General features: G+C 41.6%; 1 protein-coding gene across 6 annotated transcripts in view; it reads left to right on the forward strand.

Moving 5' to 3' along the window:
* UGP2 (UDP-glucose pyrophosphorylase 2) overlaps positions 1–22,354 on the forward strand; it is a 440,011-nt gene that overhangs the window by 78,175 nt on the left and 339,482 nt on the right. The window contains exon 1 of one of the 6 annotated variants that reach the window (XM_069234234.1): positions 10,540–11,306. The exons of the other annotated variants lie outside the window; for them this stretch is intronic. Coding sequence (XP_069090335.1) covers positions 11,288–11,306 — 19 coding nt within the window. The 5' untranslated portion in view covers positions 10,540–11,287. Of the gene's footprint in view, positions 1–10,539; positions 11,307–22,354 lie in introns of those variants that run through there. 6 annotated transcript variants of the gene reach the window in all.

Raw genomic sequence — 22,354 nt, forward strand, 5'->3', positions numbered from 1 at the left:
CTCAAATGGACAAGGAGAATCTTAGTTGTTATAGTGGCTTACAGAGGGAGAAGGGAACTGGATTAGGTCCTTTGAAAAGAAATGTGCATGTATCACCTTAGTAGTAAGTGACCTAAAGAGTTTACTTAGCTCACTTGTAGGAGATGAGACAGATATTGTTTTTTTTTCAGAAAGCCAGAGTGAGAAATGGTACCCTCACCGATACTAGGTACGATGGTTTCCCATTCAATTTAGTTTGGGCAATAGTTATCAGCGCAACACTTCCGACCAGATATATCATATCTAAATAGCAGATAAAATTTCAATATTTCCTACTAGCTTTTCCCTAGTTAGAATAGACAGACTAGATAGGCTTGGAGGTGTTATTGCTAGTATTATTATTATTATTTTTTAAGAGATTACTTTTGTAAAATTGAAGAAGTTCCCATTGCTGGTTGTGAAGCTTTGACCTTTTCACTTTTCCCCTCACTCACAACTTTACACTCTATGGAGCATTGATTTATCGTCCCCCTGGGTACGCTGGAAAGTGGTGCTCCTCCCTATCCGACCTATTGGTTCCCCACATTTTGAGACCCCCTAATTTTATTTTATTATGGGATATTCATCTCCACCTTGATGATGTGCATAATAATTTTAGTTCAACCTTTATTGAGGATTTGAGTGTACTCACTCTGGCACTCCTTAACTTGGTACCTACTCATGTCGCAGGGCATCTCTTGGACCCCATTTTCTCTAACATCAAGGATTTGATAACCGATTCTCCTCTCTCACTTGGCTGGTCTGATCACTTTGCTGTGCCCTTTAAGTTGAAGGTCTATTATCAGCATCGTAAAACATGGCCGAAACACAAAATTAACTCTAGGATCTGGCCAGAACTTAATATTGTGGCACTTAATGAGCAGCTGCTTAGCACCCAGCCTGCTCTACAACTTGAGGCTGATCTTGACAAGACTATGATTCACCAATGACTCGCTGAGGCTGTTGATGTTACTTTGCCAAATACTGCTAAATGTACAGGCCAAAGGCGTCCTCCCATCCCATGGTTTATTGATACACTTAAATTAGATAGAAGCGCTGCAAAGCTCTAAAAAGACTTTGGAGTAAATCATACACGGTCGAAGCCAAACTCAACTAAAAGGAAGCTCTGAAAGTCTCCCCATGCCCTCTGTAAGTTGGCTCGGGCTACATTTTACACAGACAAAATTACTCATTCCCAAAATTGCTGCAGGCACTTTTTAATATGGTGAAAGTGTCGTAGTTTGACTCTTGCTGTACTCAAGATTGCTGGTTTAAGGATGACAGTAATTCTGTTTGTCGGTGACTATGGCAGTCCTATAACAAGTCGCAACTGTTCTCCCAACCCTTCTTGCTCACAAGCAGTACCTCACCAAAAACCCAAACAGTAAAATGTGATTTGTGGAAGCCTTTACGAATGGACTCAAGAGTGCGACATCTCAGGGAGTGTTATAGTTAAACGGAGTATGAACAGCATGTCTCAATCAAACACAGGGAATGAAGGAGATGCAGTAAAGTTGTCAATAGGTTGTATTAACAAGACTGCAATCTTTGATAAGTTGCATGGACTGTAATGATTGGAATAACGAATAATGCAAGGAACAAGAGTGGTAAAGACAAGAGTCATGAATACAAAGACCCCCCCACAATCTTGCAATAACATAAAATGACATGAGATATCAAATATGTCCTTTTACCCTAGCATGATGAACCTAACCTAAAGAGAGCTAGGTGTGTTGAACCTAATCTGCCAGTACCATGTCCATGAGAAGAGCACCCCCCACCCCCCAACCCTCGTTACCTTGGAATGAGGTCTCTAGATCATACTCCATAGGGACACGAAGACTGGGTCAGCGTCAAGGCAAAGTGTAGCATGGATAGGGTTGATGGCATCTGGTAGGAATCCCTCTAACTATCTGTCTGTATGAGGTCTGTATGTATCTGTCTGTATGAGGAATTTATACAGATCTGATTGGACTCTTGACATAGGACTGTTCCCAAACAATCGATAACAAGACATGCTTGGGGTTGGAAATTACATAAACAATTCCTTTGAAAGCACAAAGTGGGAAAGTACCTAATGTGAGTACCTACATCTTATCTATCTCTGGCGCTGATAGTGACGCCTTAGCAGAGTGGCACTGGTAGCATGGAACTAAAACATTGGCCTAACTAAAAACAATACAGCCATTTTGGAAAGATATAATTAAATAATTGCGCTAAAACAGAGGAAACTTAGTAGGGAAAAAGTCACTGGGTGACGGGGGCACAGGTCTGCAAGCCAGAAGGCTAAGCTAACTCCTGCTTCCCATTAAAACAAGATAGGATTCACTACAAAAGAACTGGCAGACGTTAGTAATATTTCCCCTGCTTTTATCTTCTCTGAATCAGTGTGATGAGTTTGAATTTTTTCCACTTTTTCATAAAAAATAAAAAAAAAACTCTTACAGTTGGCCAGAGACTCTTTCACAGTAGATCCAAACCTTGCCATGAATGTGTTTAATATGCCTATGTAGGCCTTGTCAGCTCAATTGGGCTATGACACCAAATTGAGTGACTGGCCTCTTCTCTATCTCATCTTTCCAGCTATCCTGCAATCTATTAAATCAGGATTTTCATTGGATCCCTTACCCCCCAGTAGATTAGATTATTTGACACAACCTGTTTAACTCCAATATTGCAGTGGCTGACTTACTCTTTGAGGGATGTGCTTTTACCTCTGAGGTGGAAACATGCTATGGTTCTTCTGTTACTAAAAAACTAACATGGATCCCTCCAACCTGTCAAATTTAAGGTGGTGATATGTCAAAAGCAGCAATCAGACCTGTCCTGTTTCTTTCTTTCTTATCTTTCTTCTCCAAAGTCCTTAAAAAGCATGTTAATGCTCACCTAACTAACTTTGTTGAGGCCCGAAATGTGTTTAATTCCTCACAGTCCAGTTTTAGGGCTGGTTACAGCACTGAATCTGCATTGCTGGGCATAACAGAACATCTCACACAACACCTGGATGATGCAGGTACGACTGCACTCATCCTGTTAGATCTGATTGCTGCTTTTGATATGATATCACACTCAATCCTGGTGTTGAGACCGGAGGCTCTAGGCCTGGAAGGCACCGCTCTGAGATGGCTTGTTTCCTTCCTTTCAGACAGTGTGTTTTGAGTTTTTTCAGATGATGTGAAATCGAAGCCACATGCCCTGACCTCTGGAGTTCCTCAAGGCTCTGCCCTGAGCCCTTTGCTTTTCAACATCTATGTGCAAACTGACTTAATAGAGAGTTGTGGGCATGCCCCCTCGATCCTGACCTTAGGCTTGAGGAGAATCCATAGATGGATGAACAATGATTCTCTCAAGCTCAGTGGCGATAATACAGAGGTCATGGTTCTGGGCAAGAATGCCTCTCTATGGGGCTCTAAACACTGGCTGGACTTTCTAGGGACCCTGTCTAATCCATCCTCAAAGGTGAAAAACCCGGGATTTGTTATTGACAGCAACTTTTCTACGAAACTCTAAGTGACTAAAGTAACTGCTACTTGTTTTACAGTACTTGGATGGCTAAAAAAGTATTCTGGATAATTCCCCACACAGCCCAAAAGACTGTTATCCAAGCTCTTATTATATCTAAACTGGATTACAGGAACGTGTTCTATTTAGGTGCTGATAAGTCAACGATTTATTGTTTACAAGTGGTCTATAATGCTGCTGCCAGGTTGCTCTTTCGCTTACTCAAATCGGCCTCTGTCTCTCATTTACTACTAAAGTTAATTGGCTCAGGATCTTCAAACGCGTTGAGTTTAGGGCACTCTGTTACACGGTTTAGGCCAAACTGGGCATTGGACTATGCTACATTTAGAAATGAGTGAGACCCTATCGGCCCACATGCTCTTTCAGATCTTCATCTCCAACCCTGTTCACAGTACCAAGATTTTGTCTTACTCAGATGAAAGGACACTCCTTTTTAACCTTCGCCCCAAACTCTGGAATTCTCTTCCAGAAGCCCTAAAGAACTGCTGTTCATTACTGACCTTGTGTGAAAGTATGAAGACCTGGTTATTTTAAACCAACTGACCTGTTCACCTTCCTTGCACTCTCCTGCGCCGGGAAACCATTTAGGGTAGCTCTGCACATTACAAAACCTAACTCAGAATAATATTAATTAGTGTGGAATCAGTTGAGGAAAATGTATTCTGACAGGCCATACATTGGGTCGCTTGTGGCTCAATCAATGCAGCCAAATGACGATCCCTCCCAATTTCTGAGCTGGGTGAAAGAAAAGGGGACTGAAGATGTAGGTCAGGGTTAGGAAGTAACTGGGGAAATGATGAGTTGATAATATAGTTGCATTGGAAGTCAGGCCCTGTACAGAGATATAGGCAAATATTATCCATTTCTGTAAAAAGAAGCAGGAGAACGAGAGAAGAGAACCAAGCAGGAGGTGACAGAGAAAGCAACAGTCAAGTTAGTGCAGTAAAAAGTTGACAAAGGAGCAGTGGAAGGAGCTGTAGTAGCAGCCACCACTTGGATGACTGCAGTGTTGTGGGATCAGTTGCAGGGCCCATCCATCAATATTACCCACAACAGCAGAATAATGTAAGGGCACAATGACGTAACAGAGGAGGACAATGAGGAATAGGAAGAGACAGGATAGCTCTCCAAAGTATGGGTCAAACATGCCATTACTGTAACAGATATGGACATTTTTTCATTCAAGATTGCAGGGCTAAGAGATGGGATAAACAAAATGGAAGGACAGGTGTTTACAATCCGCCAGGAAATACAGTAGTGCAGCTACAGTCAAACCCCCAAATATTTGTACCTCAGACGCCACCACAAATTGTGCAGCAACTAGCCTCAGGTGCAACAGATGCCACCACAGAAAAGTTAGCAAGCACCCCCAATGGCAACTCCACCTCAAAGTGGACAGGGAGGTGTGATTGTGAAAAGAGGAAATCCTTTCCAGACAAATTGCCTGACATGCTTCTAGTATTGCCAGTATCACACAGGCCAGGTGAGGAACTCACTGTGAAAATACCTATCAATGACAAGAGGCATGCATTCCTCATAGATAAGGGAGCAGCCCAATCTTGTATTAGAGAAGGTGACTTTCCAGAAATTGAAGACTGAGAACAAATGTCCCAGTTTTGGGGACTCCTGATTACACCAAGCAGTTTTATCTCTTTTGTCATTGCAATGGTCATGTGATGACAGCTGTCCTTATGCAGAAATATCCCTTAGAACACAAACCTGTTGTATATTTTAGTAGACAGTTGGATTCCATAATGAGAGGTCATTATCCTTGTGAGAAAGCTCTCGCCCCTGCTGCCTTTGCAGTGCAGAAAAGCATCCCCCCCTTTGTTACGGGGGCACCTTTGATGCTCTATGCAGAACACGCAGTGTTTGCTATCATTTAGAAGACTAAGACTACTCTTAGCTAGAGTGTGTCAGGATATGAGGTGATACTGTCACTACCATCTCTAAAGGTTGTGAAGTGTCAGAGAGTGAATCCTGTGACATTCTTTGGTCATCCTGAATTAGACTCTGAGGATGATGCTCATTGCTGTGCAACATATATCCCTAATGAACCTAGCCAAGCAACAGAGGATCCTGTTCCATGTAATATTGTCTATTTTGTTTAGGGTTTCTCTACTATTGATCAGGATACAGTAGTGAGACACACAGATGCAGCAGTTGTCAGAGCACAACAGCATAATTCTTCATACACACGCCACATAGTAGAGCAGTTAACGCTATCAGCACATTATTCTGCACCAGCAGCAGAGTTGATAAAGGGTCTTAAAAAAGGTACAGAAAAAGGCATCATGAAATATTCAGATTTGGCTTATGTAACTACCACTGTACATTCTAGCATTTTGAGATGGGGCAGGAGAGGTTCTTCAAGTCAGACGGAAGTGCATAGAAATCTTTTAGAAGCTTTAGTAGAGGGGCTTGCGTTACCACAGGCAGTGGCAGTTGTAAAGTGTGCAGCACATACAAATGGGCATGATTTTGTGTCACGAGGAAATGTACTAGCAGATTGGGCAGCTAAAGATGCATCCAGGCGCACACCCTTGCCTGTACAATCAGGTTCACAACATGTCCCTGTTTTGGTGGCCAAGACCGCCTCACCATTGAGTCTGACACCACCACTGATAATGTCACTTCTGGTTATGCTGAAACAGCAAGGTTAAATCTTTGAGAGTTGCAGAAAGCCTTCCCACCGCACAACAAACAGTTATAGAAGACCAGAGGATGCTCCCAGTCCGGGGATGACTTGGTTTATATAGCAAATATCTGCAGGTAAACCAGTGATGCCTCAGGCTTTACTTACGTTAGCTCTTGATCAATTGCATTTACCAGCTCACATCTCAAGAGATCATTTGTCTATGCAAATACAAGATTGGTTTGTTCCCAACTTACATGTACCTTCATAATTGTACCGTTTGTCAGCAATTTTCTCCAAATCCCACATTGAAGGTGATAAATTCTGCCATTCCATGAACACAGGGTCCTTTTAAAGCTCTCTATATTGACTTTGTGAGCGTGTTAGAAAGGTGCAACAACTATTGGTAACTCATACTTGTAGTTTTTCCTTTTTCTTAGTGGTTGGAAGCAGGACCGTGCGTCCATTGTAATGCTAAGTCAACTGCCACTTTTTTCGATTCTTGAGGTGATTCCCCCCTGGGGAATTCCAGAAGGGATAAGATCTGACAACGGCACACACTTTGTTAATGCAATCTTTGCACATCTCACAACAATGCTAGGGATAGAACATAAACTATTTTCTGTTTATCATCCCTAGAGCAATGGCATCATTTAGCGCCTTAAAGTCCTGCTAAAAATTAAGATCAGCAAGCTATGCGCAACGTTAAATAGGACGTGTTGTATTGCTTACCATTGGCACTATTCTCCCTTAAGAACACACCTAGTTCTGATCATCCCATGACACCTCATCAGATAGTGGCAGGGAGGCCTATGACTATGCAGACACCTGCCACCAGAAGTAAGGTACAGGGAGAAAATACAGCTGAATTATTGAATGATGAAATGTATGTTTATCTCTCTGAATTAACCCAAGTGGCAAAGTCAATTTCCAAACAGGTAACCTAGGCAAAGGAGAAGCGCCACACTGCTGAGGTCGACCTACCAGTCGTGCACATATAGGCTATTAGGTTTTTGTCAGAAATTTTGTCTGGAAATCGAGAGAGCCAAGGTTCGATGGACCTTTCACCATGATCATGACTGCTCCCTCTGCCCTCAAGGTAGATGGCAGGAAGCTTTGGATTTGTTTATTCACATTCAGTTGAATCCTCCATCACGGCAAAAACCACCAGCGATTTAAATGGAACAAGAGGGGGGAAGAAGACTGTGACAATAAAAATACCCCTCTCCACCTCTGGACGGTTTTCTGCTCTTGGACAATTTTTTGAACCAGCAAAACAAAAGTTATATATATTTGCTTTCTTTTTCCTTTTTGGTCTCTTTTTACTATCACATCTACTATTGATTTTTCATAGTAATGTATGTTCTAGCTCTTAGTTACATCATACACCGACAAAGAGAACTCTCTGCATAGGATAATGTGTCCCATAGTATCCATGCTAGATTATTAGATAACTTGTGATGTCAGCACATGTCAGATATAGTCTCAAAGTACTAATGAATCAGGTTTTGTTTATTCTTTAATTCCTCATGCTTATGGATCAGATAGGTTACATTCAACTAGGGAAGTACCCCTAGATATATGTCTTTTACATGTTTACCAGTGTAGGATTAAGGCCCTAATGCAGCCAAAACATGTTAGGGTAGTACAGTTTCTAGTTAATGCCACAAAGTATGACTCTTTAGCATGCGTTTTATACATCCTTACAGACCGACAGGACATTAAGGATGAAATAGCATTAATTAAGAAAACAGGTCATCTTAACACTGCAGAATGGGTACAAATTGTCTTAGGTTTAGGGTTTTAGGAGTCACTTGCCTGCCCAATGAGTGTAGTAGTTACTTAGTAAATCCTTTACACCTAGATTGTGTTTGTAGGCCATAATTTAGAGTTACTGGATCGGTTTATGCCTATGATCAATGGTATCTTGGTATTGAATTTTCCTACAGAGCCATGTCTTTAAGGAACAAAACTGATAATAGTCAGGATGCAGGAAGAAAGAATAGATAGTACAGTAAGTCCTCAGGCAGTCATTAGGTTAACATTTGTTTCTTTATGTTTCATACGAAACAGCATTGTTAATGTAGGCAGGCATATCAACTGCAGTGCCACAATAGATAACGCTGACATGGAGGGGCACCTCCACAACTCCAACCTCATGGACTATTATTGCAGTGTTGAAAACTACCGTATGCTCAGCTACCTCTGAACTGGAATGGCCTATGCACCATGGTCACCGTGCATGCCCCTGTTTTGGTAATCCATGGAGTCAGTTTATCAGGGCTTCGTGAACACCACATGAGCCATCCAAAGACTTTGTTACATCATCACTGAAGCAGACGAACTGCTGAGAATTATGGCACTACCACTTGGAATGATGTTCCCCAAATGTATAGGTTGTTTAATGATGCACTGTTGTTCTTTGGAAGTATTCTGCCATTTGTTCAGGCAAAAGCAACCGTTTGATGGCTACAGACCACTTAATGGGAACTTATAAAGTCTATAAATACTATGATAGAAGGAGTTAATACTATAGAGGAAGAACTGTGCTATGAGAATGATGAGAATGCGGCACTGTTATGTACTTGACCTTATGACATCCATAGAAGGAGGGGTATGTGCAGAGATTTGGACTACTTTCTTTACTTGTGTCCCAGCAAATGATGCTGATATTGGAACTTTGTCAGAGGCCATACAAACTTTCCATAATCTATAGAAGAAAATGGATGAAGGAAGTGGCCCAAATAATTGGCTTAGTGGGTGGTATTCTTTAATACCATCCTGGATGTCGGGACTGTTGGAAGCCATGTTGTCAGCTCTTGTGGCCCTGTTATTGATATGATTTGGTATTCAATTAATTTTAGCATGGTGTAAAAGGATCAAAGGCAGGAGGGATGTTTCCAATTTGGACACCAACATGAGTAGTAGATGCCAGGGCAATACATATCACCTGGTAGATCAAAGTTTAAACTCAGTAGTTGAAATATCAACTAAAGGTGGGGATATTGTAGAGGAAATTAAATGTGAAGAAAGTACGCTACATCAGACATCGGTAGAAAATTATACAAAGTTATATTTGGAGAAAGAGCATTGTCAGCCTAAGATTTGTGCTGATGCCAGAGAGGTGAAGAGTTCACTAGAAAATAGAATGCATGACCAGCAAGGTCTTAGTTAAAGGAAAACGTGTGTTTGCAAGCTTGAAGTAATTATAGTCTTAACTACACAGGCATGTATTCTGTTGTCCCAGAAGATTCGAAACATGGTTGAAAATGGGAGCAGGAGATTGAATTAGCCAAGGGAAAACAAAATAAAAGGTCTTGGGAGCAGAGTGATAAAAAACACATGCATTCTGGAGCAGTTAATAGTTGCTTTGTTAAGCATTGTTACAACTGCAATAAGGAATGTGTAAGAAATAGGTTATGTGACATTTTGCAACATGTAACTGCTAAGTAACTTATTATTTGACCTTTTGTAACAAGCATTGTTCATGTTGCTATATAAGTGTTTGCCTGTGAAGCAGCAAATGGAGACCAGTCTTTACTTGTATGGAGATAGCTACTCTCCCTGTCACAACAGTAAAAATCACTGTTTGCCTTGCCGGGGAGGAGTCTTGGCTTTTTTATGTTACGTTTCCTCGCAACATCCAAAAAAAGCTTCTGTATGGCCTAGGCATGTTATGCAAGTGCATTCAAAATATCCTTTGTATTTCTATGAGCTAGGGCAACAGCATTGGAAACACCCCTCTTTGTAGAACAGGTGTACCTAGGGCAGAAACAATGCAAACTCCCCAACCTCAGAGGATAGGTACAGCTAACGTAGCATTAGCACAACATCACAAGACAGCTACAAATCAGGCCGCACCAGTGCAAGCGTTGCCTCCTCTCAAAATCAGGACGTATGAAAGTAGCAAAGTCTGCTTCGGTCTCTCACAGAGGACAATACATGAAAATCTGCCTCCTGCAGAACAGATCTGGTTGGGCAGACCATTACAAGCTTTCATCTCTCACAGAACATATACAGTTAAGGCATGAGTGACATGTAGGATACAGACAGATTTCTGGAGTGAGTACTTAAGTCAACGTTTAGGCAATTTTTTACACCATACTTATTTAGGTTATTTTGCAACTTTGCACCTGATTGTCCTGCTGTAGACAGTTGGAGATGTGCTTTGTATTTATTCTTGGTTTTTCATGTAATTAGAAGCAGCCATCACCTAGTAGGACATCGTTATTTAGAACGGCCTAACCACAACAGAACGATCATGTAGACAGACACAGACAAGTGTTATCCCCTTCTCAAAGGTTTTGAATGCATGTGCAATAGGTGCTGTGTAATCAATCCCAGGCTCAATGCTGCACCTGTTCAAAATGTTGAGAGGTGCCGGTGTCCTAGCCCTACCACATCCAGAATCCTGGAGCCAGGCCTGCTTTTGAGGGATTTTTTTTAAATCGGATTGCCATCCGAAATTCTGTTTTGAGAAGATGTGATGCTGTCCTCGCCCCTTCAATAAAAAGGAGTGGATCTTCGAGTGTGAAGGCGTTCTTCTGGAGCTGCGGCGCTGCTTCTCCGCCGTGAGGGGAGTGCGCAGTTCGCCTCTTCAGTGCACTCCCCCTTCCTGGATTGCGCAGCACTACAGCCGTCTCTTCTCCAGCTTTCAGTGTCCTGGCGCCCCCCTCCCTCCCTGCGGGCTTTTCAGGAAACGACATTGCTCTGCAGGGGAGGGGAATGGGACGTGCGAGGCAGCATTTCTCTCCGTAGCCCTCAGACCCGCCTCCTCCATTGATGAAATGTGGGCTCTGGACTGTGCTTCCCCCTGCCGTCCAGTCCTTAGAGTAGAGCAGGGGGGAGTGGTGAAGCCCGGGTCGGCGGAGTCCTGCCTCCAGACTGCCTTCTCTCCCGTGCGGGCACTTGTCCTCTGTCATGGCATGCGCGAGGCTGACAGGCTGATACCTGGGGATGGTTAACCCGTGCAGCTGCTCACCTACACGAGTGACACCTGCACGTCAGTCGCTAACCCTCCTCGGTGCTCACGGGCTGCCCTCGGAGCCGTCCCCGCTCGGCTGTGGCCAATAAAATCTTCATTCTCCTCTATCCCTTCTTCACTGTGGGGCAATGGCGAAATATACGAAAGGTAAGCTCGTTTCTGTATTTTTGCTTCGTTTTATTTGTGTGAATGCCAGCTAAAAACACCCGCGCGCACAAGCACACACAAGCTGTTACCGTTAACAGAAACGGTTCCAGATATGTGATGACTGCTTGTAAATCGGTTTTCATTTCAAGCGTTGCCCGGTATTTCCACGGTCCTCCAGGATGCCAGCTTCGTGCAGCCCTCTGGACAGGAGAGCTCTAAAAAACCGCGGAGCCGCTGTCTAGGTTCCCCCCGTAAGGAGGGCACAGGGGGCTGATGCATCGCTGCTCGGTCCAGGTGGGGAGCTTTGCCAGGCTTGGCACACCCCGCAGCTGCCGCTGTCAGTGTGTACGTGCTCTGCCTCCTGGATGCAGCCCCCCCGCCCCCCAAGCGGCAGGCTCAGCCCGTGAAAGCTGGAGGTCGTGCAGGAGGCGCCCTAACTCTGCTGCATCGTAGTATATACTCGAATTCTTCCCCAGGGACGCTACCTCGAGGCATTTTCGCAGCGCAAAGCTTGTGAAAAATTCCACCCTGACTTATGGTTTTCATAAATAAACAGTGGTGAAAGTGACTCCCATGTTGTCTCGAGGTCTGTTTGTGCGGTTGTCTTATGCAGACAGAAGCCTGGCTGCTATCGTACCTACAAAGTAATGCAATGCACTTTCTGTCCAAGTCCGGGGTACTGAGCGTGCGCAAAGGCTACGGGCGCTTGAGTGGACAGGCTTCTTTTTGTAGGTGACCCTGCGATTCTATTATAATTTTCGCATGCTGTTCTGATTTGTTATTTAATTGAGGGTGCGTGTTTGGTCTCACTTTCAAATTATTGATCTGCGGGATATACTTATCTGTTTAGAGGGATTACAGCGAGTTTTGGGGATCGCCTATCACCAAAGACCATAGCAATACGTGCAATAAAAAGAGTAAATAGCCAGATACGTGGGAATCACTCCAATTGCCTAGTTAACAAACTTTTCCCCAAAAAACATAACCCCTCCCTCTTCCCCCCCCTCCCACACACACACACACACTCCACTCCCCACATTTTGTCTGGTACGGATCCGATGTCTACGCTTTTTCCAATGGCCGTCTACCTCCATTTCTCTTGTTTAAATAGGTTTATTAGATTTTGTTTTACAACCGTATTCATAACAGAGCAGTTCCAAAAATAAACACCAGTCGTATGCCAATCCCTTGTGCAGTCAGCATACACTCGGCATATAAACAGCAAGGCCTTATCATAGTGTCGCTAGTACATATAACAATCCGTGTTAGTTCATAGCATAACAACCGGCCTGGTAAGTGTATTGACAAACATTTAACTGAAATGAAAAGTGAGAATTCGCTGTATGATCCTATTGCAGAACGACAAAGAGCTTAATTAGAGTTCAATTAATAACATCCACAACTTGGTGTGAACCACAGCAGTGTGCTTAAACCGTCGATTCACTAGTCCCTCCCCGCATAATTTAAAGATCGTACAGTGAACATCGGTAGCGGAGATAGGGGGCGGTGGCATGAGTTCCTCAGGTCGTAATCTCAACAGGCGCAGTGTCAGCACGACGTAAGTGTTCCATGAACACCCCCCGTATAACTTTCGGTCTGGATGCTATGTGGCAGGCCTACTGGAATTATGTTGTGGGGGAGGGGGCGGGACCAAATTATGCGGCCGTGTGGACTAAATTATGCAGCAAGAGAAGAGAAAGTAAGCGACCTAATGTGGCACTTTTTGTGATAGTATTACTTCATAATTTTTTTATTTTTGCTCGTTAACACTTTCTGGGCAAAGGTTTGACTTTATTACCACCAGTGTAACATCCAAATAGAGTAATAAGCAACTGAAAGATGACCAGTCAACCTTTGCATAGGGTCCTTTTCTCTGCAGCGAACGGGTTGCCACAATTTTAGTAACCTTTGAAATCTCAGAGCTAGAACCAAGTGTTTTTTTGTTAAAATCTGCCCGTTATGTGGCAAATTCATAATTATGTGGAAAACGCAGCTGCAGCAGAATCTCATACTCCCAGTGGCCCTGGTTATAGGCTGCAGTTTGACAAAGGTTTCAGACACATAATTATATAGAGCAGAATCTTGAAGCCAGTCACAACTTTGCTATCTTTGTTTGGCCAAAACCAACAGCCTTCTGCATATCTTTAACGGATCACAGCATGGCCTGCAGCGAAGTGTTGAAGATGTTGAACACTGAGCATTTGTTTTTTTACCTCGATCCAGAATCTTTGAACTCGAGGGCGTATCCAAGCCAAATCCAGGAAGTCGGCTGAATCCTGCAGAACATCTGGGGCAGTAAGATTCTCGAAAGGGTTTAATCTGCCCAGGGGTATGGTACAAACGTAAAAACAAACCTAAAATGAATATGTTTGTGTCCATAATTAAGTGACACTAGTTTAGCTTACTTGCAACAAAAGACCTATGGTTAAATGGGATTACGTCCTCCTACAAGGATCTGGCAGTGCGGTCGAGGGAGGGGTTGTTCCGTGTAGCATTTAAGTTTAGCAATCCATTCCCTTAGTGCCTGACAGATACGTGTGCGTCACTGAGTGGAACTCCACAAGCTCGCGCGGGATGGTTTCCCAGGAGGCCATGGCTCCCTGCTGTATGTGACAATATGCGAATACGTCTAACACATTAAATGTTACAGTTTTGTAAACACGCACGGTTGTCATAAAGTTACTTTTAAGGAAATAAGATGCCCTGCCCTGTGTAACTGCTGCCAATGTAGTATGGATGTTGCTGATTTAACCAGTGTAGGAGGTAAAGCAGGGTTATCTGCAATGGCATTTCCAGCGTTCTTCTTGCTCTGTTAGTCGTCCAGCTCGCCCAGTGTGTGCATTTAACAATTTCTATGGATTTACCAGGTCTAGGCATTACAGACGCTGACATTGTGCACTAGAGTCCAATCTCCACTTAATCCCTTTCAATGGGTAAATGTTGGGTTGGCCTGTCCAGAGCGAGCAACCACAGTGTATATATCAAGGGGCGATTGAGCAGAGAAGAATCGTTATTCAAGATCAGGCATTATCTACAGTTTTTAAATCTCTATAAACCAGTTTACTTGAAGGTGTTTTATTTTCATTTAATCTCACTTCCACATCTGTTGTAGTCAAACCACTAGATGAGTGGTCCTACCTTGTTGTTATGATAGAGTAGCAAATATGTATTATGTGCAGGGAGTGCCCTGTCAGCAGGACTGATTGATTTGGTATGTGGCAAGAGGCATTTGACAAAGGCCCAACCATGATGCTTTTCATTTGTTGAGACCACTGCAAAAATCAACTGGCCAAGGATGTGAGACCCTAGGCTCTTTTAAACTTCCATTATGTGTGGGGTTCCTCCTTTCAGCTCTGGTAATGACACAATCATCCCTGACCCCTGTCCTTGCCCCCGTAACAAAATAGCTTCTGTGACTTTGCCCAGGTATTCAAACAACACCTGGCATGATGTGAAGGTTGACGGGGCATTGCCCTTCTGCAAGGTCATCCACATACTTTGGCACTAACAGCTGCCAGCAGTTAAAAGGCATCATCTTCAAAAGACAAGTAGCCATTTGTATATTCAGGAGCATATGTTATAAAAGTGGACACTCAAAGGCAGAGGAATCGGTTTTAAATCGAAATAGAGAAATCGTTCATTTGTAGTTGACAAGTAAAGCACATGCATTTCTTATATAAATACAACAACATAAATTACATCAAGTTCTTTTTCCATCGGTCGGCGGCCTGGCAATGTAGCAGAATCTTTTTGCCCCGTAGCTCATTTAATGTGTAACTTTTTTTTAGAAACATTAACAGCTTGATAATATGGAACATGCTCATCAGTCTTCATTCTGATAGCACTCTTGAAGGAAGGTAGCTTCTTTACAGAATGATACCCTTTATTGGGCAGGAGTGATTGAGCACGCTTAAATATCTATGGAGTTGCTTTGGATGTGTTTCACTGCTATGGGATGTGTTTTATATAGTAGCCTGGTCTGGTTACTATTGGCATGACGTGGCTCCCGGTTTGACTCATGACTTTTAAAGGGCAATATTGCTTGACCCATGCAAATCACATGCATGCTGTAAACCTCGTTGGATTGATGATTCCCAAACAAATGTCAAATGATAATTGCAGATCGCAGTTCATTTTTTTTTTTTTTTTCCTTGCTTGCTTTGATCGCTGGTTATTTTACTGATTTTTCATGACTGTGTGCAATCTGATAGAAAGGCGATCGTGCACCAATAATTATTGATGAAGTACCGAAAGTTTTTTTTGTATTTTGTCTCTCTGAAACAACTACTTGTGTGGTGTTACTTTGTTATTTTACGGTTAAAGTGTGTGTTTGTAGGTGTGGAAATGTGCCACCGTGAACCTAGCGAGTGTATAACGGACCTCTGATTTTGGGCTGCAGGCCCAAGGTAGGATTTCAGAGAGTAGTAAGCATAGTGCAATATTTTTGCAGGAGCCAGTCTAAGAAACCTATCCATACACATTATTGGCACTGGCGATTTGGGCAGCTCAGTGGGTATAATCAGAGCACAATTTAAGATTTAGGCCTTACATGTTCACATTTGTGTTACCCATCCCATGAGAGATCACCACCCACAGTATATAATCTTGCACAATATAGAAACTAAACTTTGACATTTATCTCCTGTGCCCTTGACAGATTATTCAGTATCACCACAGTAGAAACCCCCCAAGCCCGTCTACTAAACATTAATTCAGGTCATGGATATGAATTTTGTTCTCTGTTAACTTCACGTTAGTTGTTTTACTCGCTGGTCCTAGGCACTGCAGTTCATTGTGGCCACACAGGTTCGGTCTTCTGCTCTACTCCAAGTACACCCCAGAGATATTGAGGGAAATGCAAAGTACAAGCTACTAAACGTCGGAGTTTGTCTTTCTGCTGGGATGGTGAATAGTATCATAAACAATCATATGAGAGGGAAAAATGCTTTATATGAGTTTTTTTTTTTGCAGGAATGTGGGCATAATAGCTCTGCACACATGGTTTGGGTTAACTGTGGAACAAGTTGATTTATGCACACTGTATGTGGAGGTGAGTGCAGCCCTATGCATGGCGAAGAACCCTCTGGTGAGGGCGAAGAAACAAAAAAAAATGCTCAAACTCTTCTAAAATAATGTTGAAGTGAACTCTTGCGATATATTTTGTTGATCTAAAGCTACGTGGGAAGAGGGGCTGTGTGGCCCAGCAGGCCACTAATAAAGCTCGTTCCAGCCCTACATTTGCTTAGATATTGGTGACCGATAAGGATCACCATTTCTCATGTTTCTGCAGGATGCTGCCTTTTGGTTATCCGACCTGCTGAGATGAGATTGTAGATGCATTACATGAAAATTAGCTTGGCAGGGCAGCATTCTTTCTAAAGTGAGGAACTATCGAGCTGGAAGTCTTCTTTGTTTTTGATAAGGCGTTGGCTGCCTAAGATGGCAGTTTGTTTGTGAAAAGTATCTGGAACAGATCTGATCTGGTGGACTTCCTTGTATGATGGGGCATTTGTAGCTGGAGTACACGTGATATGGAGTCACCTAATATCTTTCTGGACTTATGTGACACAGAATTTTCAGCGATATGAAATGAGAGATGCTGCCATTGTTGGGAGTAACTGACATGCTTGTCTGGATGGTTGAGAAATCAGAAGTATCTGTACTATGTGTTTGAAATATTTCTCGTTGATGTAATGCTTGCTGTTATATAAAGTTTAAGCTGATGTTCGGTGCTGTGGGTAGGGCATAGGGCAACACAGTTGTGACCAATTTTTTCAACCTCCCCAGGGCATCGGGATTTATGACAAGGCACCTGAGGTAGAGCTGTCTAGGTCAAAGATAGGTTAAATGTAAGAAGCTAAAACGTGGCCTAATAAATATAGTATTTGTGTTATCTAATGTTGTGTGGCGGAAGTTGCACTTAAGTGTGTGGAATGTGTTCCGGAGTTCAGACACCAGTACAGCTGCGTGTGATCAGCATGTTAATAACAATGTTATTGTTAAGAGATGGTCAGATCATCACAGAGAACTACCATTGGCTCCATGTATATTTTGAAGAGTAAAGATGGAGGCCTCTAGGACACTTTAGTGTATCGGGTCTCCAGAGAATCATCAAATCATCACACTCTCACGTTGACTATGGTTCGAGACATAGGAGCTGATCCATTTTGGAACATGAGGACCTAGGAGCATCCATAATAGTATAATCTTGAGGAAAGTGGCATGATCTAAAGTAAAAAGGCAGCTATAAGAGGAAAGAAAATTATTAGGCATGTCATTCTGTATTAAATTCAGTCCCCCTTTAACCAACATTAATGTGACAGTTAAAACGCTGTCTCCCTTTCCAAACCTTTATTCAGATGGTTCCGGCAGAGCCTTGCCAGAACTGATTTTTTTTTTTAACCTGGGATGTTTTTAAGTCTAAGCATACCAGATAGTGCTGCTGTCTGGTTTGCTAAAGATATCTTGGGGACATTTGTAAAGCTTCTCTGGGAATGAAACACACCCATTGCTTAACATTCAATTGTGGTTATAACTTAAATTTGCTTGCTTTCTATTTGTTGGCTTTATTTGTTTTAGGCTGTCCAGCTTGGGTTTATCCCTCCGGTGGAGCATATTCGGTTTACTGTATTCTTCCACAGAGCTTGCTTCTGTAAACAGGCCTTTAAGTCTTGTTCTTATCTTGTTACATTTGCTGTGCATTGAAAGACCTGTCAAATGTCAGGCTCTGTCTTCTCACGGAGCTTGGTGTTTACTTTTCTTTCTCTCACCTCAGAGTGAGAGGTTTTATGTGACAATTTTGCTCTGAAAAAGAATAACTTTTTTCCCTAACATGCAACAAAATTTAAATGCCTGTAAATGATCTGTGCAGACATTTCAGATTATAACACGGAAAGCAGAATTGAAGCACATTTTTTTGGTAATTCTGAAGTGTGGTGGAAATAAATATTTTAATGTGATGAACGCAAATCAGTAACCGAGGTGATGACGTTTCCACAGATTATCGTTTGTGCACTGTATAGTTTTATCAGTAAAATTGTGTTTTTGCAAATGTAATGGTAATTTCAATTGAAAACGTGTTGTCTGTAATGGCAGTGCCCTGCCACACCATACATACTTCACTGCACACCACTGCACTCTACTCTGCACCACTATATTCTGTGCCAGTGCACGCTACGTCACTCTGTTCTTCTCGATCACTGCACTCTTAGCCAGTGCACACTACACCACTCCAGTCTAGACCACTCTACTCTGTGATACTTTACTCTGCGCCACTGTACTCTGTACCACTGCACTCTGCTCTGTAAAATTCCACTCTGTCAGTCCACTCTACATCACTCCACTCTACTCTGCACCACTCTAATCTACGCCACTGCATTGTATGCCGTTGCACTCTGCGCCACGCTACTCTGCCACTCCACTCTTCCTTGCACCACTTCACTCTGCCACTGCAATCTACTCTGTGCCACTCCACTTTGCACCACTGCAATCTACTCTGTGCCACTCTCCTCTGCACCACTGCACTCTATGCCACTGCACTTTACATCACTCTATACCATTCTGCTCTAAACCACTGCACTCTACGCCAATGCAGTCTACACCACTCTACCCAAAAACATTATGCTCTACGCCACTGCATTTTGTGCCAGTCTACTGTGCACCACTGCACTCTACGCAATTATGTTCTACTCTTCAAAACTCTACATCACTGAACTGTATACCACTCTACTCTACGACATGCACTCTCACTGCACTGTATGCCATTCTATTCTACTCTGCTCCAATGTACTATACACCACTGCTCTCTATGCCACTCTACTCCACAGCACTTTGCAACACCCTCCTCTAAAACCCTCTGTCACTGAACTCTACGGCACTGTATTCTGCAGTACTCAACACCTTTGCATTTTATCAAAAAAACTATTAATGGAGCACACACAAACATAATTCCATGGACCCTAATTATCAAGAATGACAAATTCAATAATCACTATATATCAATAAGAATTTGCAAAGATACAATGAAATATAGTGAAACAAAATATCATCAAAAACCAGTAATTAATACAAATATACAGTTATGTGGCAACTTGTTATATATATCTATATATATATTTATTAAACACAATTATTTCCATTACAGAATTCAATTCTTGGTAATCATAATTTAAACACATTAAACAATTGTTAAATATTGATATCTAGTCCAGCCTATTTTCTGAAAGCTCTGAAAAAATATTCCATCTGCAGGTGTTCTTGCAGATGTTGACAAAATTCATTCGACACGTGTTTCGTCCTATTGTAGGACTTTTTCAAGGCTGATTAAATAGCAACATATTAACTCAATATTATATATACACCATAGTAGCATCAACCAAACACAATACAAAATATTACTTAAAGTAACTAACTCCAAATATCAAACCACCATATCTTTAAACGCATTTTATCAATATTTTATTAAAAACATAATCAAAAAGATACCACATACCCTAAAAACACCATGTGACAACCAGTGTCTATTAAAGACAAACAACATTATTTAAGTGTCCTAACACAAAGAATGAGGAAAACAATATAAAGGAGAAACCTCCTGATCTCATAGCTCAGAAAGATAGCAAAATTGATGGTTTATACATAGGTGATATCCCATAGAGTAAAGATTGCATCACTAATGGTACCTTATCTCAATTGAGGAAATGTATTTTAACCCAAATGACCACTGAGGATATAGAAGGAGGGTCTGTTGTTATAAAGTTACAGACTACACTGTGTTCTAATATCCAAACATATCCAACCATATCCAACACAATTTGTGAACCAACCTTGTATTTATTATTTCATGTGAAGGTATATTTCCTACGAAGTACATCAGTATTCACAAAGTGCCCCACCCCCCCACAATATGGGATTCGTATTTGACAGCACCAATTTGTTTCTCAAGCACCCCACATTTGCAATTCTAAAATGACAAAAAGAAGACAAAATAGACCGAATTAATATCCTACCACAATGTTATAGAGCCTTGGATACATCTATCCAAAGTAAACTGAAAACTCAGAAATAATTAACACCAAATACATTAAATGACTCCACAAATTCACTACTTGTAAGCCTTGGTAATATTGATTTACAACTTAAAATTCACTGAAGAATGACATCGCCCCTGTTTGTAATATGTGATGACTCCAACAACCATACACTAATATGTCATCCTTAAAACTGCAATCCAATTTAAATAATATAACTTGTTAGTCGAGAAAGCAACCCAATCAAGTGTGAGTGATACGAACTCCATGAGACAATATCATTAATTTAAAATCGTCACTTTTATAATTTTGTATAATATGGATAACTTTATTCATGTTAATGACATTATGTGTTCTATAATTCCTGTGTGGTCCCTGTCAATAATACTTCAATTATTAAAATGGCAATCTATACTTTTCATTATGAGAGAATATTGTTTACCTTAGTGGTCTATGTCCGACCACAAGTCCGACTGGCATTTATCTTAACTGTCAATTGACCTGACATGAGAAAAGCCATTTCCTCATGAAGAGCGTCAGGCTCAAACCAGACGCATTCTAAAGCATCATCAAAAGACCTCCGAAAACGTCCTGACGCTAGCGGTCGCCATATTGGAACGGGGTATACCGCAAGTGTAGGCCCCCCCAGTAAGCCATTCCAATACAAAATAGTTAAGAACTTGAAATTTCAATCGGCAGAAATTATACTCTTATAACATTTAATCCACACAAATCATTAAAAAAAATATTTGTCATACACTAATATCGTCATTAAAAGCGAACGCAAGTACTTCCCATATCGATCGTATTTCACTCAAGTAATCTACTCTAAAATAGCGACCATTTTGGAATGGGCTATATACAGTTGAAAAACGAAGTAGTACGGACTCATACATAGTAGTCCATTATGAAATGAATCAGTCTGTTGTTACAAGCAACGTAGGACAACATTAAAAAATGAATCAACATTATTAATAGTCGCTCACAACACAATTACGTGCAATATAAGCACCTTTATATAATCAATTTTGTTTCTCCATATAAAACAAATGTCATAGGTTCAATCATCAACCATTAATTACTCTGATGATCAAACAGAAGCATATAGCTAAACCAAAGCATGCTTGTTAGTATCACAATCTTTGGGATATGAAGAATTGGAATGAAGTGAGATAAAGGAGAGGATAGAGACCATATAGAATTTAAAATATACCAATGTGTAATGAAACATGGAAGAATATAATCATCATTTGCAATTTATAAAGAAGATTATTTTCAATGATGTTGACAGGCATAAATATTCATTAACATAAACAGACTCATCCGAGTCAATACAAGATCCATACAGAAATACGTGTTTTAATTCATGTCATTATAAAAAGTGGTGCATCTCATGATCCGAATTTTTACCCAGTTCTGGACTTCGGAGTCTAATTATCCACCTAGCCTAATTTTTTCTGAGTTGGATCTCTCGATTGCCACCCCTAGGATGTACGGGGGGGTATGGCTAATACCCATGTATTTAATCTGTGGAACCACTGATGTTAAATGTTCCTTATTAATATGACGGAGTATAGGTGATGAAGGATCATTGTTTCTCAAGGAACGCATATGTTTTTGAATCCTCTCTTTTAGGGACTTAATAGTACTCCCTACATAGATTTTGCAACAATCACACAACAATATATAAACAACATATTTGGTATTACAATTAATCAAAGTCTGAATCTTGTATATCTTACTGCCATTAAAACTACAGGCAAGAGTTTTGTGCAGAGCTATATTGCACATATTGCATTTGCTACATTTGTAGAAACCGGTTAGCTTCGCAGGTAGCCTTTGCATTTTACTCTGCACCAATCTACTCTGACACTGCACTTCATGCCTCCCTTCTCCACGCAGCTGCAGTCTATGCCACTGCACTCTGTCACTCTACTCTGCACCACCGTACTCTGTGCCGCTGCACTCTACATTGCTTTAACCAGAGCCCTCTACTCTCTCTGCTCTACACCACTCCAT

This window comes from Pleurodeles waltl, chromosome 5 (assembly GCF_031143425.1).
Source record: "Pleurodeles waltl isolate 20211129_DDA chromosome 5, aPleWal1.hap1.20221129, whole genome shotgun sequence".
In the NCBI taxonomy this organism is placed as follows: domain Eukaryota; kingdom Metazoa; phylum Chordata; class Amphibia; order Caudata; family Salamandridae; genus Pleurodeles; species Pleurodeles waltl.